The 21,841-nt window shown below is 50.1% G+C and overlaps 1 protein-coding gene across 1 annotated transcript in view; it reads right to left on the reverse strand.

Annotated features, from left to right (window-relative positions):
- Window positions 1-16,955: 16,955 nt before the first annotated feature.
- LOC141077372 (sodium/potassium-transporting ATPase subunit beta-2-like) overlaps window positions 16,956-21,841 on the reverse strand; it is a 28,705-nt gene continuing 23,819 nt past the window's right edge. Inside the window, exons 6-7 of the mRNA XM_073564266.1 lie at window positions 21,398-21,511; window positions 16,956-18,361 (exon numbers count right to left, since the gene is read on the reverse strand). Of these exons, the coding sequence (XP_073420367.1) occupies window positions 18,200-18,361; window positions 21,398-21,511 (276 nt within the window). The 3' untranslated portion in view covers window positions 16,956-18,199. The remainder of the gene's footprint in view (window positions 18,362-21,397; window positions 21,512-21,841) is intronic.

The following is a 21,841-nucleotide window of genomic DNA, read 5'->3' on the forward strand; positions in this document are numbered from 1 at the left end:
TAGGGGTAGTAGTCCGGTGGCTCTGGCTGATGGGATGATGTGGGATATTAGGGGTAGTAGTCCGGTGGCTCTGGCTGATGGGATGATGTGGGATATTAGGGGTAGTAGTCCGGTGGCTCTGGCTGACGGGATGATGTGGGATATTAGGGGTAGTAGTCCGGTGCCTCTGGCTGACGGGATGATGTGGGATATTAGGGGTAGTAGTCCGGTGCCTCTGGCTGACGGGATGATGTGGGATATTAGGGATAGTAGTCCGGTGCCTCTGGCTGATGGGATGATGTGGGATATTAGGGGTAGTAGTCCGGTGCCTCTGGCTGACGGGATGATGTGGGATATTAGGGGTAGTAGTCCGGTGCCTCTGGCTGATGGGATGATGTGGGATATTAGGGGTAGTAGTCCGGTGCCTCTGGCTGATGGGATGATGTGGGATATTAGTGGTAGTAGTCCGGTGGCTCTGGCTGGTGGGATGATGTGGGATATTAGGAGTAGTAGTCCGGTGGCTCTGGCTGACGGGATGATGTGGGATATTAGGGGTAGTAGTCCGGTGGCTCTGACTGACGGGATGATGTGGGATATTAGGGGTAGCAGTCCGGTGGCTCTGGCTGATGCGATGATGTGGGATATTAGGGGTAGTAGTCCGGTAGCTCTGGCTGACGGGATGATGTGGGATATTAGGGGTAGTAGTCCGGTGGCTCTGGCTGGTGGGATGATGTGGGATATTAGGGGTAGTAGTCCGGTGGCTCTGGCTGATGCGATGATGTGGGATATTAGGGGTAGTAGTCCGGTAGCTCTGGCTGACGGGACGATGTGGGATATTAGGGGTAGTAGTCCGGTGGCTCTGACTGACGGGATGATGTGGGATATTAGGGGTAGCAGTCCGGTGGCTCTGGCTGATGCGATGATGTGGGATATTAGGGGTAGTAGTCCGGTGGCTCTGGCTGGTGGGATGATGTGGGATATTAGGGGTAGTAGTCCGGTGGCTCTGGCTGATGCGATGATGTGGGATATTAGGGGTAGTAGTCCGGTGGCTCTGGCTGACGGGACGATGTGGGATATTAGGGGTAGTAGTCCGGTGGCTCTGACTGACGGGATGATGTGGGATATTAGGGGTAGCAGTCCGGTGGCTCTGGCTGATGCGATGATGTGGGATATTAGGGGTAGTAGTCCGGTAGCTCTGGCTGACGGGACGATGTGGGATATTAGGGGTAGTAGTCCGGTGGCTCTGGCTGACGGGATGATGTGGGATATTAGGGGTAGCAGTCCGGTGGCTCTGGCTGATGCGATGATGTGGGATATTAGGGGTAGTAGTCCGGTAGCTCTGGCTGACGGGATGATGTGGGATATTAGGGGTAGTAGTCCGGTGGCTCTGGCTGGTGGGATGATGTGGGATATTAGGGGTAGTAGTCCGGTGGCTCTTGCTGACGGGATGATGTGGGATATTAGGGGTAGTAGTCCGGTGGCTCTGGCTGGTGGGATGATGTGGGATATTAGTGGTAGTAGTCCGGTGGCTCTGGCTGACGAGATTTTTTTGGATATTAGGGGTAGTAGTCCGGTGGCTCTGGGTGACGGGATGATGTGGGATATTAGGGGTAGTAGTCCGGTGGCTCTGGCTGATGCGATGATGTGGGATATTAGGGGTAGTAGTCCGGTGGCTCTGGCTGATGCGATGATGTGGGATATTAGGGGTAGTAGTCCGGTGGCTCTGGCTGGTGGGATGATGTGGGATATTAGTGGTAGTAGTCCGGTGGCTCTGGCTGGTGGGATGATGTGGGATATTAGTGGTAGTAGTCCGGTGGCTCTGGCTGACGAGATTTTTTTGGATATTAGGGGTAGTAGTCCGGTGGCTCTGGGTGACGGGATGATGTGGGATATTAGGGGTAGTAGTCCGGTGGCTCTGGCTGATGGGATGATGTGGGATATTAGGGGTAGTAGTCCGGTGGCTCTGGCTGATGCGATGATGTGGGATATTAGGGGTAGTAGTCCGGTGGCTCTGGCTGGTGGGATGATGTGGGATATTAGGGGTAGTAGTCCGGTGGCTCTGGCTGACAGGATGATGTGGGATATTAGTGGTAGTAGTCCGGTGGCTCTGGCTGATGGGATGATGTGGGATATTAGGGGTAGTAGTCCGGTGGCTCTGGCTGATGGGATGATGTGGTATATTAGTGGTAGTTGTCCGGAGGCTCTGGCTGATGGGATGATGTGGGATATTAGGGGTAGTAGTCCGGTGGCTCTGACTGACGGGATGATGTGGGATATTAGTGGTAGTAGTCCGGTGGCTCTGGCTGATGGGATGATGTGGGATATTAGGGGTAGTAGTCCGGTGGCTCTGGCTGACGGGATTATGTGGGATATTAGGGATAGTAGTCCGGTGGCTCTGGCTGATGGGATGATGTGGGATATTAGGGGTAGTAGTCCGGTGGCTCTGGCTGACGGGATTATGTGGGATATTAGGGATAGTAGTCCGGTGGCTCTGGCTGGTGGGATGATGTGGGATATTAGTGGTAGTAGTCCGGTGGCTCTGGCTGACGAGATTTTTTTGGATATTAGGGGTAGTAGTCCGGTGGCTCTGGCTCACGGGATGATGTGAGATATTAGTGGTAGTAGTCCGGTGGCTCTGGCTGACGAGATTTTTTTGGATATTAGGGGTAGTAGTCCGGTGGCTCTGGCTGATGCGATGATGTGGGATATTAGGGGTAGTAGTCCGGTGGCTCTGGCTGGTGGGATGATGTGGGATATTAGTGGTAGTAGTCCGGTGGCTCTGGCTGATGGGATGATGTGGGATATTAGGGGTAGTAGTCCGGTGGCTCTGGCTGACGGGATTATGTGGGATATTAGGGGTAGTAGTCCGGTGGCTCTGGCTGACGGGATGATGTGGGATATTAGTGGTAGTAGTCCGGTGGCTCTGGCTGACGGGATGATGTGGGATATTAGTGGTAGTAGTCCGGTGGCTCTGGCTGGTGGGATGATGTGGGATATTAGTGGTAGTAGTCCGGTGGCTCTGGCTGACGGGATTATGTGGGATATTAGTGGTAGTAGTCCGGTGGCTCTGGCTGACGGGATGATGTGGGATATTAGTGGTAGTAGTCCGGTGGCTCTGGCTGATGGGATGATGTGGGATATTAGGGGTAGTAGTCCGGTGGCTCTGGCTGACGGGATGATGTGGGATATTAGGGGTAGTAGTCCGGTGGCTCTGGCTGATGGGATGATGTGGGATATTAGGGGTAGTAGTCCGGTGGCTCTGGCTGACGGGATGATGTGGGATATTAGGGGTAGTAGTCCGGTGGCTCTTGCTGACGGGATGATGTGGGATATTAGGTGTAGTAGTCCGGTGGCTCTGGCTGACGGGATGATGTGGGATATTAGTGGTAGTAGTCCGGTGGCTCTGGCTGATGGGATGATGTGGGATATTAGGGGTAGTAGTCCGGTGGCTCTGGCTGACGGGATGATGTGGGATATTAGGGGTAGTAGTCCGGTAGCTCTGGCTGATGGGATGATGTGGGATATTAGTGGTAGTAGTCCGGTGGCTCTGGCTGATGGGATGATGTGGGATATTAGGGGTAGTAGTCCGGTGGCTCTGGCTGACGGGATGATGTGGGATATTAGTGGTAGTAGTCCGGTGGCTCTGGCTGACGGGATGATGTGGGATATTAGTGGTAGTAGTCCGGTGGCTCTGGCTGACGGGATGATGTGGGATATTAGGTGTAGTAGTCCGGTGGCTCTGGCTGATGGGATGATGTGGGATATTAGTGGTAGTAGTCCGGTGGCTCTGGCTGATGGGATGATGTGGGATATTAGGGGTAGTAGTCCGGTGGCTCTGGCTGATGGGATGATGTGGGATATTAGGTGTAGTAGTCCGGTGGCTCTGGCTGATGGGATGATGTGGGATATTAGTGGTAGTAGTCCGGTGGCTCTGGCTGACGGGATGATGTGGGATATTAGAGGTAGTAGTCCGGTGGCTCTGGCTGACGGGATGATGTGGGATATTAGTGGTAGTAGTCCGGTGGCTCTGGCTGATGGGATGATGTGGGATATTAGGGGTAGTAGTCCAGTGGCTCTGGCTGATGGGATGATGTGGGATATTAGTGGTAGTAGTCCGGTGGCTCTGGCTGACGGGATGATGTGGGATATTAGGGGTAGTAGTCCGGTGGCTCTGGCTGATGGGATGATGTGGGATATTAGGGGTAGTAGTCCGGTGGCTCTGGCTGATGGGATGATGTGGGATATTAGTGGTAGTAGTCCGGTGGCTCTGGCTGATGGGATGATGTGTGATATTAGGGGTTGTAGTCCGGTGGCTCTGGCTGACGGGATGATGTGGGATATTAGTGGTAGTAGTCCGGTGGCTCTGGCTGATGGGATGATGTGTGATATTAGTGGTAGTAGTCCGGTGGCTCTGGCTGATGGGATGATGTGTGATATTAGTGGTAGTAGTCCGGTGGATCTGGCTGATGGGATGATGTGTGATATTAGTGGTAGTAGTCCGGTGGCTCTGGCTGATGGGATGATGTGGGATATTAGGGGTAGTAGTCCGGTGGCTCTGGCTGATGGGATGATGTGTGATATTAGTGGTAGTAGTCCGGTGGCTCTGGCTGATGGGATGATGTGTGATATTAGTGGTAGTAGTCCGGTGGCTCTGGCTGACGGGATGATGTGGGATATTAGAGGTAGTAGTCCGGTGGCTCTGGCTGACGGGATGATGTGGGATATCAGAGGTAGTAGTCCGGTGGCTCTGGCTGACGGGATGATGTGGGATATTAGTGGTAGTAGTCCGGTGGCTCTGGCTGATGGGATGATGTGGGATATTAGTGGTAGTAGTCCAGTGGCTCTGGCTGACGGGATGATGTGGGATATTAGGGGTAGTAGTCCGGTGGCTCTGGCTGATGGGATGATGTGGGATATTAGGGGTAGTAGTCCGGTGGCTCTGGCTGATGGGATGATGTGGGATATTAGGGGTAGTAGTCCGGTGGCTCTGGCTGATGGGATGATGTGGGATATTAGGGGTAGTAGTCCAGTGGCTCTGGCTGACGGGATGATGTGGGATATTAGTGGTAGTAGTCCGGTGGCTCTGGCTGATGGGATGATGTGGGATATTAGTGGTAGTAGTCCAGTGGCTCTGGCTGACGGGATGATGTGGGATATTAGGGGTAGTAGTCCGGTGGCTCTGGCTGATGGGATGATGTGGGATATTAGGGGTAGTAGTCCGGTGGCTCTGGCTGATGGGATGATGTGGGATATTAGTGGTAGTAGTCCGGTGGCTCTGGCTGACGGGATGATGTGGGATATTAGGGGTAGAAGTCCGGTGGCTCTGGCTGACGGGATGATGTGGGATATTAGGGGTAGTAGTCCGGTGGCTCTGGCTGACGGGATTATGTGGGATATTAGGGGTAGTAGTCCGGTGGCTCTTGCTGACGGGATGATGTGGGATATTAGGAGTAGTAGTCCGGTGGCTCTTGCTGACGGGATGATGTGGGATATTAGTGGTAGTAGTCCGGTGGCTCTGGCTGATGGGATGATGTGGGATATTAGGGGTAGTAGTCCAGTGGCTCTGGCTGACGGGATGATGTGGGATATTAGTGGTAGTAGTCCGGTGGCTCTGGCTGATGGGATGATGTGGGATATTAGTGGTAGTAGTCCAGTGGCTCTGGCTGACGGGATGATGTGGGATATTAGGGGTAGTAGTCCGGTGGCTCTGGCTGATGGGATGATGTGGGATATTAGGGGTAGTAGTCCGGTGGCTCTGGCTGATGGGATGATGTGGGATATTAGGGGTAGTAGTCCGGTGGCTCTGGCTGATGGGATGATGTGGGATATTAGGGGTAGTAGTCCAGTGGCTCTGGCTGACGGGATGATGTGGGATATTAGTGGTAGTAGTCCGGTGGCTCTGGCTGATGGGATGATGTGGGATATTAGTGGTAGTAGTCCAGTGGCTCTGGCTGACGGGATGATGTGGGATATTAGGGGTAGTAGTCCGGTGGCTCTGGCTGATGGGATGATGTGGGATATTAGGGGTAGTAGTCCGGTGGCTCTGGCTGATGGGATGATGTGGGATATTAGGGGTAGTAGTCCGGTAGCTCTGGCTGATGGGATGATGTGGGATATTAGGAGTAGTAGTCCGGTGGCTCTTGCTGACGGGATGATGTGGGATATTAGTGGTAGTAGTCCGGTGGCTCTGGCTGATGGGATGATGTGGGATATTAGGGGTAGTAGTCCAGTGGCTCTGGCTGACGGGATGATGTGGGATATTAGTGGTAGTAGTCCGGTGGCTCTGGCTGATGGGATGATGTGGGATATTAGTGGTAGTAGTCCAGTGGCTCTGGCTGACGGGATGATGTGGGATATTAGGGGTAGTAGTCCGGTGGCTCTGGCTGATGGGATGATGTGGGATATTAGGGGTAGTAGTCCGGTGGCTCTGGCTGATGGGATGATGTGGGATATTAGGGGTAGTAGTCCGGTGGCTCTGGCTGATGGGATGATGTGGGATATTAGGGGTAGTAGTCCAGTGGCTCTGGCTGACGGGATGATGTGGGATATTAGTGGTAGTAGTCCGGTGGCTCTGGCTGATGGGATGATGTGGGATATTAGTGGTAGTAGTCCAGTGGCTCTGGCTGACGGGATGATGTGGGATATTAGGGGTAGTAGTCCGGTGGCTCTGGCTGATGGGATGATGTGGGATATTAGGGGTAGTAGTCCGGTGGCTCTGGCTGATGGGATGATGTGGGATATTAGGGGTAGTAGTCCGGTGGCTCTGGCTGATGGGATGATGTGGGATATTAGTGGTAGTAGTCCGGTGGCTCTGGCTGACGGGATGATGTGGGATATTAGGGGTAGTAGTCCGGTGGCTCTGGCTGACGGGATGATGTGGGATATTAGGGGTAGTAGTCCGGTGGCTCTGGCTGACGGGATTATGTGGGATATTAGGGATAGTAGTCCGGTAGCTCTGGCTGATGGGATGATGTGGGATATTAGGAGTAGTAGTCCGGTGGCTCTTGCTGACGGGATGATGTGGGATATTAGTGGTAGTAGTCCGGTGGCTCTGGCTGATGGGATGATGTGGGATATTAGGGGTAGTAGTCCGGTGGCTCTTGCTGACGGGATGATGTGGGATATTAGGGGTAGTAGTCCGGTGGCTCTGGCTGATGGGATGATGTGGGATATTAGTGGTAGTAGTCCGGTGGCTCTGACTGATGGGATGATGTGGGATATTAGGGGTAGTAGTCTGGTGGCTCTGGCTGACGGGATTATGTGGGATATTAGGGGTAGTAGTCCGGTGGCTCTGGCTGACGGGATGATGTGGAATATTAGGGGTAGTAGTCCGGTGGCTCTGGCTGACGGGATGATGTGGGATATTAGGGGTAGTAGTCCGGTGGCTCTGGCTGATGGGATGATGTGGGATATTAGTGGTAGTAGTCCGGTGGCTCTTGCTGACGGGATGATGTGGGATATTAGGGGGAGTAGTCCGGTGGCTCTGGCTGACGGGATGATGTGGGATATTAGGGGGAGTAGTCCAGTGGCTCTGGCTGACGGGATGATGTGGGATATTAGGGGTAGTAGTCCGGCAGCTCTGGCTGACGGGATGATGAGGGATATTAGGGGTAGTAGTCCGGTGGCTCTGGCTGATGGGATGATGTGGGATATTAGTGGTAGTAGTCCGGTGTCTCTGGCTGATGGGATGATGTGGGATATTAGTGGTAGTAGTCCGGTAGCTCTGGCTGACGGGATGATGAGGGATATTAGGGGTAGTAGTCCGGTGGCTCTGGCTGATGGGATGATGTGAGATATTAGGTGTAGTAGTCCGGTACCTTTGGCTGACGGGATGATGTGGGATATTAGGGGTAGTAGTCCGGTGGCTCTTGCTGACGGGATGATGTGGGATATTAGTGGTAGTAGTCCGGTGGCTCTGGCTGACGGGATGATGTGGGATATTAGGGGTAGTAGTCCGGTGGCTCTGGCTGATGGGATGATGTGGGATATTAGGGGGAGTAGTCCGGTGGCTCTGGCTGACGGGATGATGTGGGATATTAGGGGGAGTAGTCCAGTGGCTCTGGCTGACGGGATGATGTGGGATATTAGGGGTAGTAGTCCGGTAGCTCTGGCTGACGGGATGATGAGGGATATTAGGGGTAGTAGTCCGGTGGCTCTGGCTGATGGGATGATGTGAGATATTAGGTGTAGTAGTCCGGTACCTCTGGCTGACGGGATGATGTGGGATATTAGGGGTAGTAGTCCGGTAGCTCTGGCTGACGGGATGATGAGGGATATTAGGGGTAGTAGTCCGGTGGCTCTGGCTGATGGGATGATGTGAGATATTAGGGGTAGTAGTCCGGTACCTCTGGCTGACGGGATGATGAGGGATATTAGGGGTAGTAGTCCGGTGGCTCTGGCTGATGGGATGATGTGGGATATTAGGGGTAGTAGTCCGGTACCTTTGGCTGACGGGATGATGTGGGATATTAGGGGTAGTAGTCCGGTACCTCTGGCTGATGGGATGATGTGGGATATTAGGGGTAGTAGTCCGGTGGCTCTGATGGAATGATGTGGGATATTAGGGGTAGTAGTCCGGTGGCTCTGGCTGACGGGATGATGTGGGATATTAGTGGTAGTAGTCCGGTACCTCTGGCTGACGGGATGATGTGGGATATTAGGGGTAGTAGTCCGGTGGCTCTGGCTGACGGGATGATGTGGGATATTAGTGGTAGTAGTCCGGTACCTCTGGCTGTCGGGATGATGTGGGATATTAGGGGTAGTAGTCCGGTGACTCTGTGTTGTGAGTTCATTTTCCCCTTCATTACTGAGGCCCGAGGAACTCCCTCTTCTGGTAAAGAAAGGTAGTGAGCCTGGTTATCAAACACCTGAGGCTGATTATGATGACTGGCTGAGTGGAGTTACTGACTGGATATAAGGCTGCCGACGCCCTTCTGCCCTGCGGGTGATTTCTCTGTGGGATCCTTGGAGACCAGTCTGAATTCCTGCTCCTCTAAAGCTAAGTTTGCTGCTCGGCCTTTTGCTTTGGTGCTTTGACTTTGTTTTGCTTTGTTTTTCTGGATTTCTGCCATTCTCTGCTGGGGTGTGCTGAATTCATTTAGCTCTGTCTTCTGAAAATACCTGAGTGCTGATTTAGTTTTTGAAGCCTAGCTGCTTCAGGGCCTTTTTCATATCAGCTTGTTGGCTTATGTCTTTGATAGGGTTTTGGCAGATTGCAGACAGCAGCCTTCCTGTCCTTTCCTATCTAGGTAGTTTTGGGCCCCGTCTTTGCTCAGTCTATCTTTCTGTCTGTGTTAGTATTTTCATCTTGCTTCACCGTCATTATATGTTGGGGGCTGCATATTGCTTTGGGGTCTGCTCTGGGGCAGTTTAGATTTCCCCTTTCTTTCTTTAGGCCTATGTAATTCTCCGGCTGTGATCGAGGGGTCTAGGGCATCGTAGGAACCCCCCACGGCTACTGCTAGTTGTGTTGATAGGTTCAGGGGTCTGCAATCTGATAGTTGCCAACTTCTCTGGTTTTCTGGACTTAGCTTGTATTTCTGTTTTTGCCTCCTACGGTGACTCATTCATAACAGAATCACCCGCCATACCGCAGATCCTAGGGTACTCAATAGCAGGAAAGAATTGTAAAAAAAAAAAAAAAAAAAGTGTGTATATTTTTTCCTCTATATCTCTAAGGCCGTAGGGGGACTCTTTTTTTCTCTCAATGGAGATAAAGCAATTGTCTGATCGTGTGGAGCAGCTCGCTGCGGAAGTGCAGGGAATTTCCGCCTACCTTGCTCATTCACATGCTGCTGAACCAAAGATTCCTATACCTGATGTATTTTTTGGGGATCGGTCTAAATTTTTGAATTTCAAAAATAATTGTAAATTATTTTTTGCCTTGAAGCCTAACTCGTCAGGGAGCTCCGCTCAGCAGGTTAAAATTGTCATCTCTTTGCTGCGTGACGATCCCCAGGATTGGGCGTTTTCTTTGAAACCAGATGATCCTATTTTGACTAATGTGAACGCATTTTTTCAGGCCTTGGGGTTGTTGTATGACGAACTTAATGCCATTGATCAGGCTGAAAAGACCCTGCTGGCATTGAGCCAGGGTCGTGATTCTGCAGAATTGTACTGTCAAAAATTCCGAAAGTGGGCGGTCCTTACTACCAGGAATGATGGTGCCTTGGCTGCTCTCTTTCGGAAGGGGTTGTCAGAAGCCGTAAAAGATACTATGGTGGGATTTCCTGTTCCCTCTGGTCTTGACGATTCTATGTCATTAGCCATTCAGGTTGATCGGCGTTTGCGCGAACGCAAAGCTGCACGAGAGGTGTTGCCACCTGTTGAACAAATGTCTGAACCTATGCAATGTGATAGAGTTTTTTCCAGAGAGCAGCGTCAGGAGTTCAGAAGGCGTAATAAGTTGTGTTTTTTCTGTGGAGATGCCTCGCATATTATTTCTGTCTATCCTAAACGAGAGAAACGCTTTGCACACATGTTTTCTGTTGGGGGTGTTCAACCAAAGTTTCTTCTGGCTATTACTCTGATCTGCTCCCTGTCCACATTTTCCGCCAAGGCTTTTGTGGATTCGGGAGCAGCTCTAAACCTAATGGACTTGGATTTTGCTAAACGTTGTGGATTTCCGATGACACCTCTGCAGACTCCTACCCCTTTGAGGGGGATTGATGCTACTCCTTAGGCTAAAAATAAACCCCAGTTTTGGACCCAGGTGGTAATGCGGGTCGCCCCAGACCATCAAGAAAATTGCAGATTTTTGGTGTTGCATAATCTGCATGATACTATTGTTCTGGGGTTTCCCTGGTTACAGATTCATAATCCAGTGTTGGATTGGAAATCTGTGTCTGTGGTGAGTTGGGGTTGTCGGTGTGCCTTTAGTGAGGCTCCGGTGTTTTCCACTTCTCCTCAGTTGCATGATGTTCCTGATTATTTGGCGGACTTTTATGATGTATTTAGTGAGAATGAGTCTGCGTCTCTGCCTCCTCATAGGAGTTATGACTGTTGCGATTGAACTGAGCCCGGGGTGTAAATTTCCCAAGGGTCGGCTCTTCAATTTATCTGTACCCGAGCACGAGGCTATGCGATCCTATATTAAGGAGGCGTTGGAGAAGGGTCATATTAGACCATCCTCGTCACCCTTAGGTGCCGGTTTTTTTTTTGTAGCCAAAAAGGATGGTTCATTAAGACCTTGTATTGATTATTGTGCCCTCAACAAAATTACTGTTAAATATCAGTATCCGTTACCCCTGATTTCTGATCTATTTTCCAGAGTTAAAGGTGCTTGCTGGTTTACCAAGCTTGACCTCAGGGGGGCGTATAATCTTATTCGCATTAAGCATGGGGATGAATGGAAGACGGCGTTTAATACTCCGGAGGGACATTTTGAGTACCTGGTGATGCCTTTTGGGCTCACTAATGCCCCTTCTGTCTTCCAGTGCTTCATGAACGATATTTTCCGAGATTTTGTCGATAAATTTTTGATTATCTATCTGGATGATATTTTGATCTTCTCCAAGGATTGGGATTCTCATGTGGAACATGTTCGGACTGTGTTCCGGATCTTGAGGGAGAATTCCCTGTGTGTCAAAGGATCTAAATGCCTTTTTGGAGTACAGAGGATTTCTTTTTTGGGATTTATTTTGTCCCCGTCAACTATTGAAATGGATCCGGCCAAGGTACAGGCCATTTATGATTGGGTTCAGCCCACTTCTTTGAAGGCCCTCCAGAAGTTTTTGGGTTTTGCTAATTTTTATGGGAAATTTATAGCAAAATTTTCTAGTATTGCCAAGCCATTGACTGATTTGACTAAAAAGGGTGCTGATGTGTTAAATTGGTCTCCGGAGGCTGGTTCTTCCTTTCAGGAGCTGAAGCAAAGATTCACCTCCGCCCCGGTTTTGCGGCAACCAGATGTCTCACTTCCATTCCAGGTGGAGAAGTCTATGCTTCTGAGATTGGTGCAGGAGCTGTTTTGTCCCAAAAGGATCCTGTAACTTCTAAAATTAATCCCTGTGCTTTCTTTTCCCGAAAGTTCTCTCCATCTGAACGTAACTATGATGTGGGGAATAGGGAACTCTTGGCCATGAAATGGGAATTTGAGGAGTGGAGACATTGGTTGGAGGGAGCTAAGCATCAAGTCGTGGTCCTCACTGACCACAAGAATTTGATTTACCTAGAGTCGGCTAAGCGCTTGAACCCTAGACAGGCTAGGTGGGCCTTGTTTTTTACACGTTTTGATTTTGTGGTTTCTTTTCTTCCTGGAACAAAGAATGTCAAGGCAGACGCCCTCTCTAGGAGCTTCTTTGCTGATTCTCCTGTAGTGACCAAGCCTGCTACCATCTTAGGCGAAGGGGTAGTTCTTTCTGCCATCTCGCCAGATTTGAGACGTGCTCTGGAAGAGTTCCAGGAGGACAAACCTGAGTGTTGTCCCAGTGGAAAGTTGTATGTTCCTGACCAGTGGAGGAAGAGAGTGATGTCTGAAGTTCATTGCTCTGCTTTGGCTGGTCATCCAGGTATTTTTGGTACTAGAGATCTGGTGAGTCGGTTTTTTTGGTGGCCCTCCTTGTCTCGTGATGTCAGGAATTTTGTGCAGTCCTGTGGGACGTGCTCCCGGTCTAAATCGTGTTCTCGCTCTAGTGGGTTGTTGATGCCTTTGCCTGTCCCCAAGAGGCCATGGACCCATATTTCAATGGATTTCATCTCTGATATGCCTGTCTCTCAGAGGATGACTGTTATTTGGGTGATTTGTGATAGGTTCTCTAAGATGGTTCATCTTGTACCACTCCCTAGTTGCCGTCTTCCTCTGAGTTGGTGCCCCTGTTTTTACATCAGGTGGTTCGTTTGCACGGGATTCCTGAGAACATTGTATCTGACAGAGGAGTCCAGTTTGTGTCTAGATTTTGGAGAACTTTCTGTTCCAGGCTGGGAATTCAGTTGTCCTTCTCCTCTGCATTTCACCCTCAGACCAATGGGCAGACAGAGAGAACAAACCAGACCTTAAGATGTTTTATTTCTGCTGATCAGGATGATTGGGTTTCATTTTTGCCCTTGGCCGAATTTGCTTTAAATAATAGAGCTAGTTCTGTCACTTTGATGTCACCTTTTTTTTGTAACTTTGGGTTTCATCCTCGATTTTCTTCAGGGCAGGTGGAGCCCTCTGCCTGCCCAGGTGTTGACACTGTGGTGGAGAGAATGCACCAGATCTGGGACCAAGTGGTGGATAAGTTATCTCTCTCCCATGAAAAGGCCCAGCGGTTTTCCAACCGACATAGGACCATTGGTCCCCAGTTTAAGGTTGGTGATATGGTGTGGTTATCATCAAAAAATATTGCTATGAAGGTGGCTTCTCCTAAGTTTAAGCCTAGATTTATTGGACCTTACAAGATTGTGGAGATTATTAATCCGGTCTCTTTTCGTTTGGCTTTTCCTGTCACATTTAAAATCCATAATGTGTTCCATAAATCTTTGTTGAAGAGGTTTGTTGAACCTGTTGTTCCGGGGGTGGCACCTCCAGACCCTGTATTGGTTGAAGGTAACATGGAATATGAGGTAGAGAAAGTACTGGATTCCCGTCTGGCTAGACGGAGACTCCAGTATTTGGTTAAGTGGAAGGGTTATGGTCAGGAGGATAATTCCTGGGTCTCTGCCTCTGATATTCATGCCAAAAGATTGGTGCGTGCCTTTCATCGGGCTCACCCTGATCGCCCTGGTGGCGTAGTTGAGGGTTCGGTGACCCCTCCTCAAGGGGGAGGTACTGTTGTGAGTTCATTTTCCCCTTCATTACTGAGGCCCGAGGAACTCCCTCTTCTGGTAAAGAAAGGTAGTGAGCCTGGTTATCAAACACCTGAGGCTGATTATGATGACTGGCTGAGTGGAGTTACTGACTGGATATAAGGCTGCCGACGCCCTTCTGCCCTGCGGGTGATTTCTCTGTGGGATCCTTGGAGACCAGTCTGAATTCCTGCTCCTCTAAAGCTAAGTTTGCTGCTCGGCCTTTTGCTTTGGTGCTTTGACTTTGTTTTGCTTTGTTTTTCTGGATTTCTGCCATTCCCTGCTGGGGTGTGCTGAATTCATTTAGCTCTGTCCTCTGAAAATACCTGAGTGCTGATTTAGTTTTTGAAGCCTAGCTGCTTCAGGGCCTTTTTCATATCAGCTTGTTGGCTTATGTCTTTGATAGGGTTTTGGCAGATTGCAGACAGCAGCCTTCCTGTCCTTTCCTATCTAGGTAGTTTTTGATGTCAGAATGGCTGCCATGGCGAAGATGATATACGCAGGATGTGTATGATGGGTATATGGGCACGGGACTATGGGATGGAGGATGTTTGATGGGTATATGGGCACGGGACTATGGGATGGCAGATATGTATGATGGGTATATGGGCATGGGACTATGGGATGGAGGATATGTATGATGGGTATATGGGCACGGGACTATGGGATGGAGGATGCGTGATGGGTATATGGGCACGGGACTATGGGATGGAGGATATGTATGATGGGTATATGGGCACTGGACTATGGGATGGAGGATATGTATGATGGGTATATGGGCACGGGACTATGGGATGGAGGATATGTATGATGGGTATATAGGCAAGGGACTATGGGATGGAGGATATGTTTGATGGGTATATGGGCACGGGACTATGGGATGGAGGATGTTTGATGGTTATATGGGCACGGGACTATGGGATGGAGGATGTTTGATGGGTATATGAGCACGGGACTATGGGATGGAGGATGTTTGATGGTTATATGGGCACGGGACTATGGGATGGCAGATATGTATGATGGGTATATGGGCACTAGACTATGGGATGGAGGGTGTGTATGATGGGTATATGGGCACGGGACTATGGGATGGAGGATGTTTGATGGGTATATGGGCACGGGACTATGGGATGGAAGATATGTATGATGGGTATATGGGCACGGGACTATGGGATGGAGGATATGTATGATGGGTATATCGGCACGGGACTATGGGATGGAGGATGTGTATGATGGGTATATGGGCACGGGACTATGGGATGGAGGATGTGTATGATGGGTATATGGGCACGGGACTATGGGATGGAGGATGTTTGATGGGTATATGGGCACGGGACTATGGGATGGCAGATATGTATGATGGGTATATGGGCATGGGACTATGGGATGGAGGATATGTATGATGGGTATATGGGCATGGGACTATAGGATGGAGGATGTGTATGATGGGTATATGGGCACTGGACTATGGGATGGAGGATGTGTATGATGGGTATATGGGCACGGGACTATGGGATGGAGGATGTGTATGATGGGTATATGGGAACGGGACTATGGGATGGAGGATGTGTATGATGGGTATATGGGCACGGGACTATGGGATGGAGGATGTTTGATGGGTATATGGGCACGGGACTATGGGATGGCAGATATGTATGATGGGTATATGGGCACTGGACTATGGGATGGAGGATGTGTATGATGGGTATATGGGCACGGGACTATGGGATGGAGGATGTTTGATGGGTATACGTGCATGGGACTATGGGATGGAGGATATGTATGACGGGTATATGGGCACGGGACTATGGGATGGAGGATGTGTGATGGGTATATGGGCACGGGACTATGGGATGAAGGATGTGTGATGGGTATATGGGCACGGGACTATGGGATGGAAGATGTGTATGATGGGTATATTGGCATGGGACTATGGGATGGAGGATATGTATAATGGGTATATGGGCACGGGACTATGGGATGGAGGATGTGTGATGGGTATATGGGCACGGGACTATGGGATGGAGTATGTTTGATGGGTATACGTGCACGGGACTATGGGATGGAGGATATGTATGATGGGTATATGGGCACGGGACTATGGGATGGCAGATATGTATGATGGGTATATGGGCACGGGACTATGGGATGGAGGATGTTTGATGGATATATGGGCACGGGACTATGGGATGGAGGATATGTATGATGGGTATACGTGCACGGGACTATGGGATGGCAGATATGTATGATGGGTATATGGGCACGGGACTATGGGATGGAGGATGTGTGATGGGTATATGGGCATGGGACTATGGGATGGAGGATGTGTGATGGGTATATGGGCACGGGACTATGGGATGGTGGATATGTATGATGGGTATATGGTCATTGGACTATGGGATGGAGGATATGTATGATGGGTATATGGGTACTGGACTACGGGATGGCAGATATGTGTGATGGGTATATGGGTACTGGACTATGGGATGGCAGATATGTATGATGGGTATATGGGCACGGGACTATGGGATGGAGGATGTGTGATGGGTATATGGGTACTGGACTATGGTATGGAGGATATGTATGATGGGTATATGGGTACTGGACTATGGGATGGCAGATATGTATGATGGGTATATGGGCACAGGACTATGGGATGGAGGATAATTATAATTTGTTATAACTAACCACAGTTACTATGCCCGGGCAACGCTGGGCTCTTCAGCTAGTTATTTTATAAACATGAAAAATGTGCTTTTCTGATGCAGGAATTGAATTTCCTGGGGCATCTTGTTTTCAAATATTTTCCGTATGGACCCCTCTAAGGTCCAAGCTGTGCCATCCAAATCTCTGAAAACTCTCCTATGCTTTCCTGGTTAAACCATTGCCCGATTTAACTAAGAAGGAAGCTGAAGTTGTCAGCTGGAAACCTGAGGCCATCAGGGCCTTCTCGGAGCTGATGGAACATTTCTCATCTGACTCAGCATGACCCACAACGTCTTTCCATTGTAGAGAGGTAGATGTTTGTGAGAAGGAAGTTGGCGTGCCGCTATTATGGGGGCACTGTGGCATTGGGATAAGTCTTGCCATTTGCTGGGAACCAATAAGGTGGTATATAGAGAGACAAGTTCTGGTGCTTGTCTGCAGATCCCTGCAGAGGGGCAGTTGTGCACAATGCAGTCCCTGATAACCACAGACAGAGCCGGAGATTAGAAAGCCATAACTGTTCTTTAATGGTACAAGTATGGAGCAGAGCCATCTAGTGGACGCACATTAAATATATTATATACACTCATATATACAGGGCATGGTCAGAACACAAGGGGAGGAGCTGATTCATAGAAAAAGTAAAAATTTGGACAGAAGATCATCTACTGTTAAAACAGTAGTTGGTGTCCAGTATCCAAAGTTGCAGCTTGGCACCAGTCCTCAGGGTAGTGGAAGAGCCTGTGGAGGTGGAAAATTGGTGTGGTTTTTCCGGCAGTGATGATACATGGAGGGGACACCTGGGGTAGGAATCACGGGGTGGCAATTCCGGCACTCATGTTACATGGAGGGGGATACCTGGGGTAGGAATGATGGGGTGGCATTTCCAGCATTCATGTTACATGGAGGGGGATACCTGGGCTAGGAGACATGGAGGTGGCAGTTCCAGCAGTGATGTTACATGGAGAGGACACCTGAGCTAGGAGTCATGGGAGTGGAAGTCCTGGCAGTAATGTTACATGGACAGGACACAAGGGGTAGGAGACACAGAGTGGCAGTCCCAAACATAAGAACAATCCCACTTGTTCCAAAGATATGGAAAAGGGGGTGAAGAAACTGGGGAACAGATAAGCGCAAATAGGGTTTTAAATGGTAACAACGTGGTTACAAGGAAAGTGAATACACTCACCTGGTACAGTTGCACCTAAGCAACAAGTATTACGCATAGATGAGCTGCTGCAGGACACGGGTCCAAAGGACCAAGCCAAGCCAAAGGTAAATCTGGGTAACATTGATGAGCTGCTGATGGAGACTGTCGACAAAATGATATTCTTGGAAACTTTATCGGAAAGGTGTTTAAAGGTCACGCAGGACCCCTTCCTCAGGACAAAACCTAATCAAGGTTTTGTCCTGAGGAAGGGGTCCAGCATGACCTCAAAACGCGTTAACTTTAAAAAGCTTTCCAATAAAGTTTCCAAGAATATCATTTTGTCGACAGTCTCCATCAGCAGTGCATCAAGTGACACACATTACCTTTAGAGTGGCAGTCCCGGCAGTAATGTTACATGTAGGGGACACTTGGGTAGCAGTCACTGGGCGGTGGTTCCGGCAGTGATGTTACATGGAGAGGACACAAGGGGTAGGAGTCATGGGGCGGTGGTTCCGGCAGTGATGTTACATGGAGGTGACACTTTAGGCATCATGGGACGGCTGTTCGGCAGTGATGTTACATGGAGGGGACACCTGTCTATGAGTTAATCCTCAGTGTGAAGATCACTCTCCCCTGGAACTTGTCCCGATCGTCCTGGTTGTTGATATTGGCTGCGTTGACACGACACTCCACTGTGTGATCCATGTCACGACTAACATTCAGGAACTTCACAGCCACAAATGGTTGTGTGTAGTTTTTCTGTGGGGAAAAGAGAATATTCATCAGAGGAGTCAGAAAATGGACTTCTAGTGAAAGTCAAATGGAGAACTTGGAAGTACATCAATGCACAGAGAGATATCCTAACCCTCACACTAACCCTGTTATAAATGCTCCTACGCCGTGACTGGGAATGCTGCCATAGTATGTCTTTACTACCTCTCAGGGTCGGTCATTTCATAGTGTTATTGCTCTTACTGTAAATAATTTTTCCTTGTGAACGAGAATGCTGCATAGTATCTGCCACCTATCTCTTGGGGATGAGCATTCCATAGTATAACTGCTCTAATTGTAGTGATCTATTTCCATTAATGGTGTCTGGGTTAGGGTTTACATGGCCAACCTTCCCTCCTTTAGAAACCGTATAGACAATGCTGGGCGGGTCTCTGCCAATTCTGGGGGAAGGGGGTGGGGAAATGGAAGATCTTTTCCATATCATGACAGACAAGTGTGAAGGCATTATGTGATGTTGCCTTGAGGGAGTGACCTCTTATGATGGAGGGAGCCCATCCTATGATGGAGGGAGTGACCTCTTATGATGGAGGGAGCCCGTCCTATGATGGAGGGAGTGACCTCTTATGATGGAGGGAGCCCGCCCTATGATGGAGGGAGTGACCTCTTATGATGGAGGGAGCCCGTCCTATGATGGAGGGAGTGACCTCTTATGATAGAGGGAGCCCGTCCTATGATGGAGGGAGTGACCTCTTATGATGGAGGGAGCCCGTCCTATGATGGAGGGAGTGACCTCTTATGATGGAGGGAGCCCGTCCTATGATGGAGGGAGTGACCTCTTATGATGGAAAGAGCCCTTCCTATGATGGAGGGAGTGACCTCTTATGATGTAGGAAGCCGGTCCTATGATGTAGGGAGTGACCTCTTATGATGGAGGGAGCCCGTCCTATGATAGAGGGAGTGACCCCTTATGATGGAGGGAGCCTGTCCTATGATGGAGGGAGTGACCTCTTATGATGGAGGGAGCCCATCCTATGATGGAGGGAGTGACCACTTATGATGGCGGGAGCCTGTCCTATGATGGAGGGAGTGACCACTTATGATGGAGGGAGTCTGTCCCATGATGGAGGGAGTGACCACTTATGATGGCGGGAGTCTGTCCCATGATGGAGGGAGTGACCACTTATGATGGAGGGAGTCTGTCCCATGATGGAGGGAGTGACCACTTATGATGGAGGGAGCCCATCCTATGATAGAGGGAGTGACCCCTTATGATGGAGGGAGCCCGTCCTATGATGGAGGGAGTGACCTCTTATGATGGAGGGAGCCCGCCCTATGATGGAGGGAGTGACCTCTTATGATGGAGGGAGCCCGTCCTATGATGGAGGGAGTGACCTCTTATGATAGAGGGAGCCCGTCCTATGATGGAGGGAGTGACCTCTTATGATGGAGGGAGCCCGCCCTAAGATGGAGGGAGTGACCTCTTATGATAGAGGGAACCCGTCCTATGATGGAGGGAGTGACCTCTTATGATAGAGGGAGCCCGTCCTATGATGGAGGGAGTGACCTCTTATGATGGAAAGAGCCCTTCCTATGATGGAGGGAGTGACCTCTTATGATGTAGGAAGCCGGTCCTATGATGTAGGGAGTGACCTCTTATGATGGAGGGAGCCCGTCCTATGATAGAGGGAGTGACCCCTTATGATGGAGGGAGCCTGTCCTATGATGGAGGGAGTGACCTCTTATGATGGAGGGAGCCCATCCTATGATGGAGGGAGTGACCACTTATGATGGCGGGAGCCTGTCCTATGATGGAGGGAGTGACCACTTATGATGGAGGGAGTCTGTCCCATGATGGAGGGAGTGACCACTTATGATGGCGGGAGTCTGTCCCATGATGGAGGGAGTGACCACTTATGATGGAGGGAGTCTGTCCCATGATGGAGGGAGTGACCACTTATGATGGAGGGAGCCCATCCTATGATAGAGGGAGTGACCCCTTATGATGGAGGGAGCCCGTCCTATGATGGAGGGAGTGACCTCTTATGATGGAGGGAGCCCGTCCTATGATGGAGGGAGTGACCACTTATGATGGCGGGAGCCCGTCCCATGATGGAGGGAGTGACCACTTATGATGGAGGGAGTCTGTCCCATGATGGAGGGAGTGACCACTTATGATGGCGGGCGTCTGTCCCATGATGGAGGGAGTGACCACTTATGATGGCGGGAGCCTGTCCTATGATGGAGAGAGTGACCTCTTATGATGGAGGGAGACCATCCTATGATGGAGGGAGTGACCTCTTATGATGGAGGGAGCCCGTCCTATGATGGAGGGAGTGACCACTTATGGTGGTGGGAGCCCATCCTATGATGGAAGGAGTGACCTCTTATGATGAAGGGAGTGACCACTTATGATGGAGGGAGCCCGTCCTATGATGGAGGGAGCAGGGAGGACACTCACCTGAGCTCTGTTACAATAATATGGGAAATAAATGAGGTCAATGCTCCCCAAAGTATTATTGCTCAGACCAGGGTAGTAGAGGCGATTATTATGTGATGCTGCCTTGAGGGAGTGACCTCTTATGATGGAAGGAGCCTGTCCTATGATGGAGGGAGTGACCTCTTATGATGGTGGGAGCCTGTTCTATGATGGAGGGAGTGACCACTTATGATGGCGGGAGCCAATCCTATGATGGAGGGAGTGACCTCTTATGATGGAGGGAGCCCGTCCTATGATGGAGGGAGTGACCACTTATGATGGAGGGAGCCTGTCCTATGATGGAGGGAATGACACCACTTATGATGGAGGGAGCCCGCCCTATGATGGAGGGAGTGACCACTTATGATGGAGGGAGCCTGTCCTATGATGGAGGGAGTGACCTCTTATGATGGAGGGAGCCCGTCCTATGATGGAGGGAGTGACCACTTATGATGGAGGGAGCCTGTCCTATGATGGAGGGAATGACACCACTTATGATGGAGGGAGCCCGCCCTATGATGGAGGGAGTGACCACTTATGATGGAGGGAGCCCGTCCTATGATGAAAGGAGCATGGAAGACACTCACCTGAGCTCTGTTACCATAATATGGGAAATACATGAGGTCAATACTCCCCAAAGTATTATTCCTCAGACCGGGGTAGTAGAGGCGACTGCCCAGGAGACGGTCATTTTCTTCAGTCTGGAGAGGAAGAATTTATAAGAGATGATCCCAAAGAAGAAGCCAACACAAAGTCTGCAGCGAGCGATAGATCAGCTGATCACGCAGACGTGGACCTAGAGATCATCTATAGAGCTACGACAAGCACGGCACCTATATAATACTTATATCTACACTGTAAAATATCATACAGGCGACACCCGTACATACATTATAGGGTATCAGACAAGCGACACCCATACATACATTATAGGGTATCAGACAAGCGACACCCATACATACATTATAGGGTATCATACAGGCGACACCCGTACATACATTATAGGGTATCATACAGGCGACACCCGTACA

Source organism: Dendrobates tinctorius, unplaced genomic scaffold, assembly GCF_039654945.1.
Source record: "Dendrobates tinctorius isolate UK_male_01 unplaced genomic scaffold, ASM3965494v1 ptg000442l, whole genome shotgun sequence".
NCBI classification, from domain to species: Eukaryota; Metazoa; Chordata; class Amphibia; order Anura; family Dendrobatidae; genus Dendrobates; species Dendrobates tinctorius.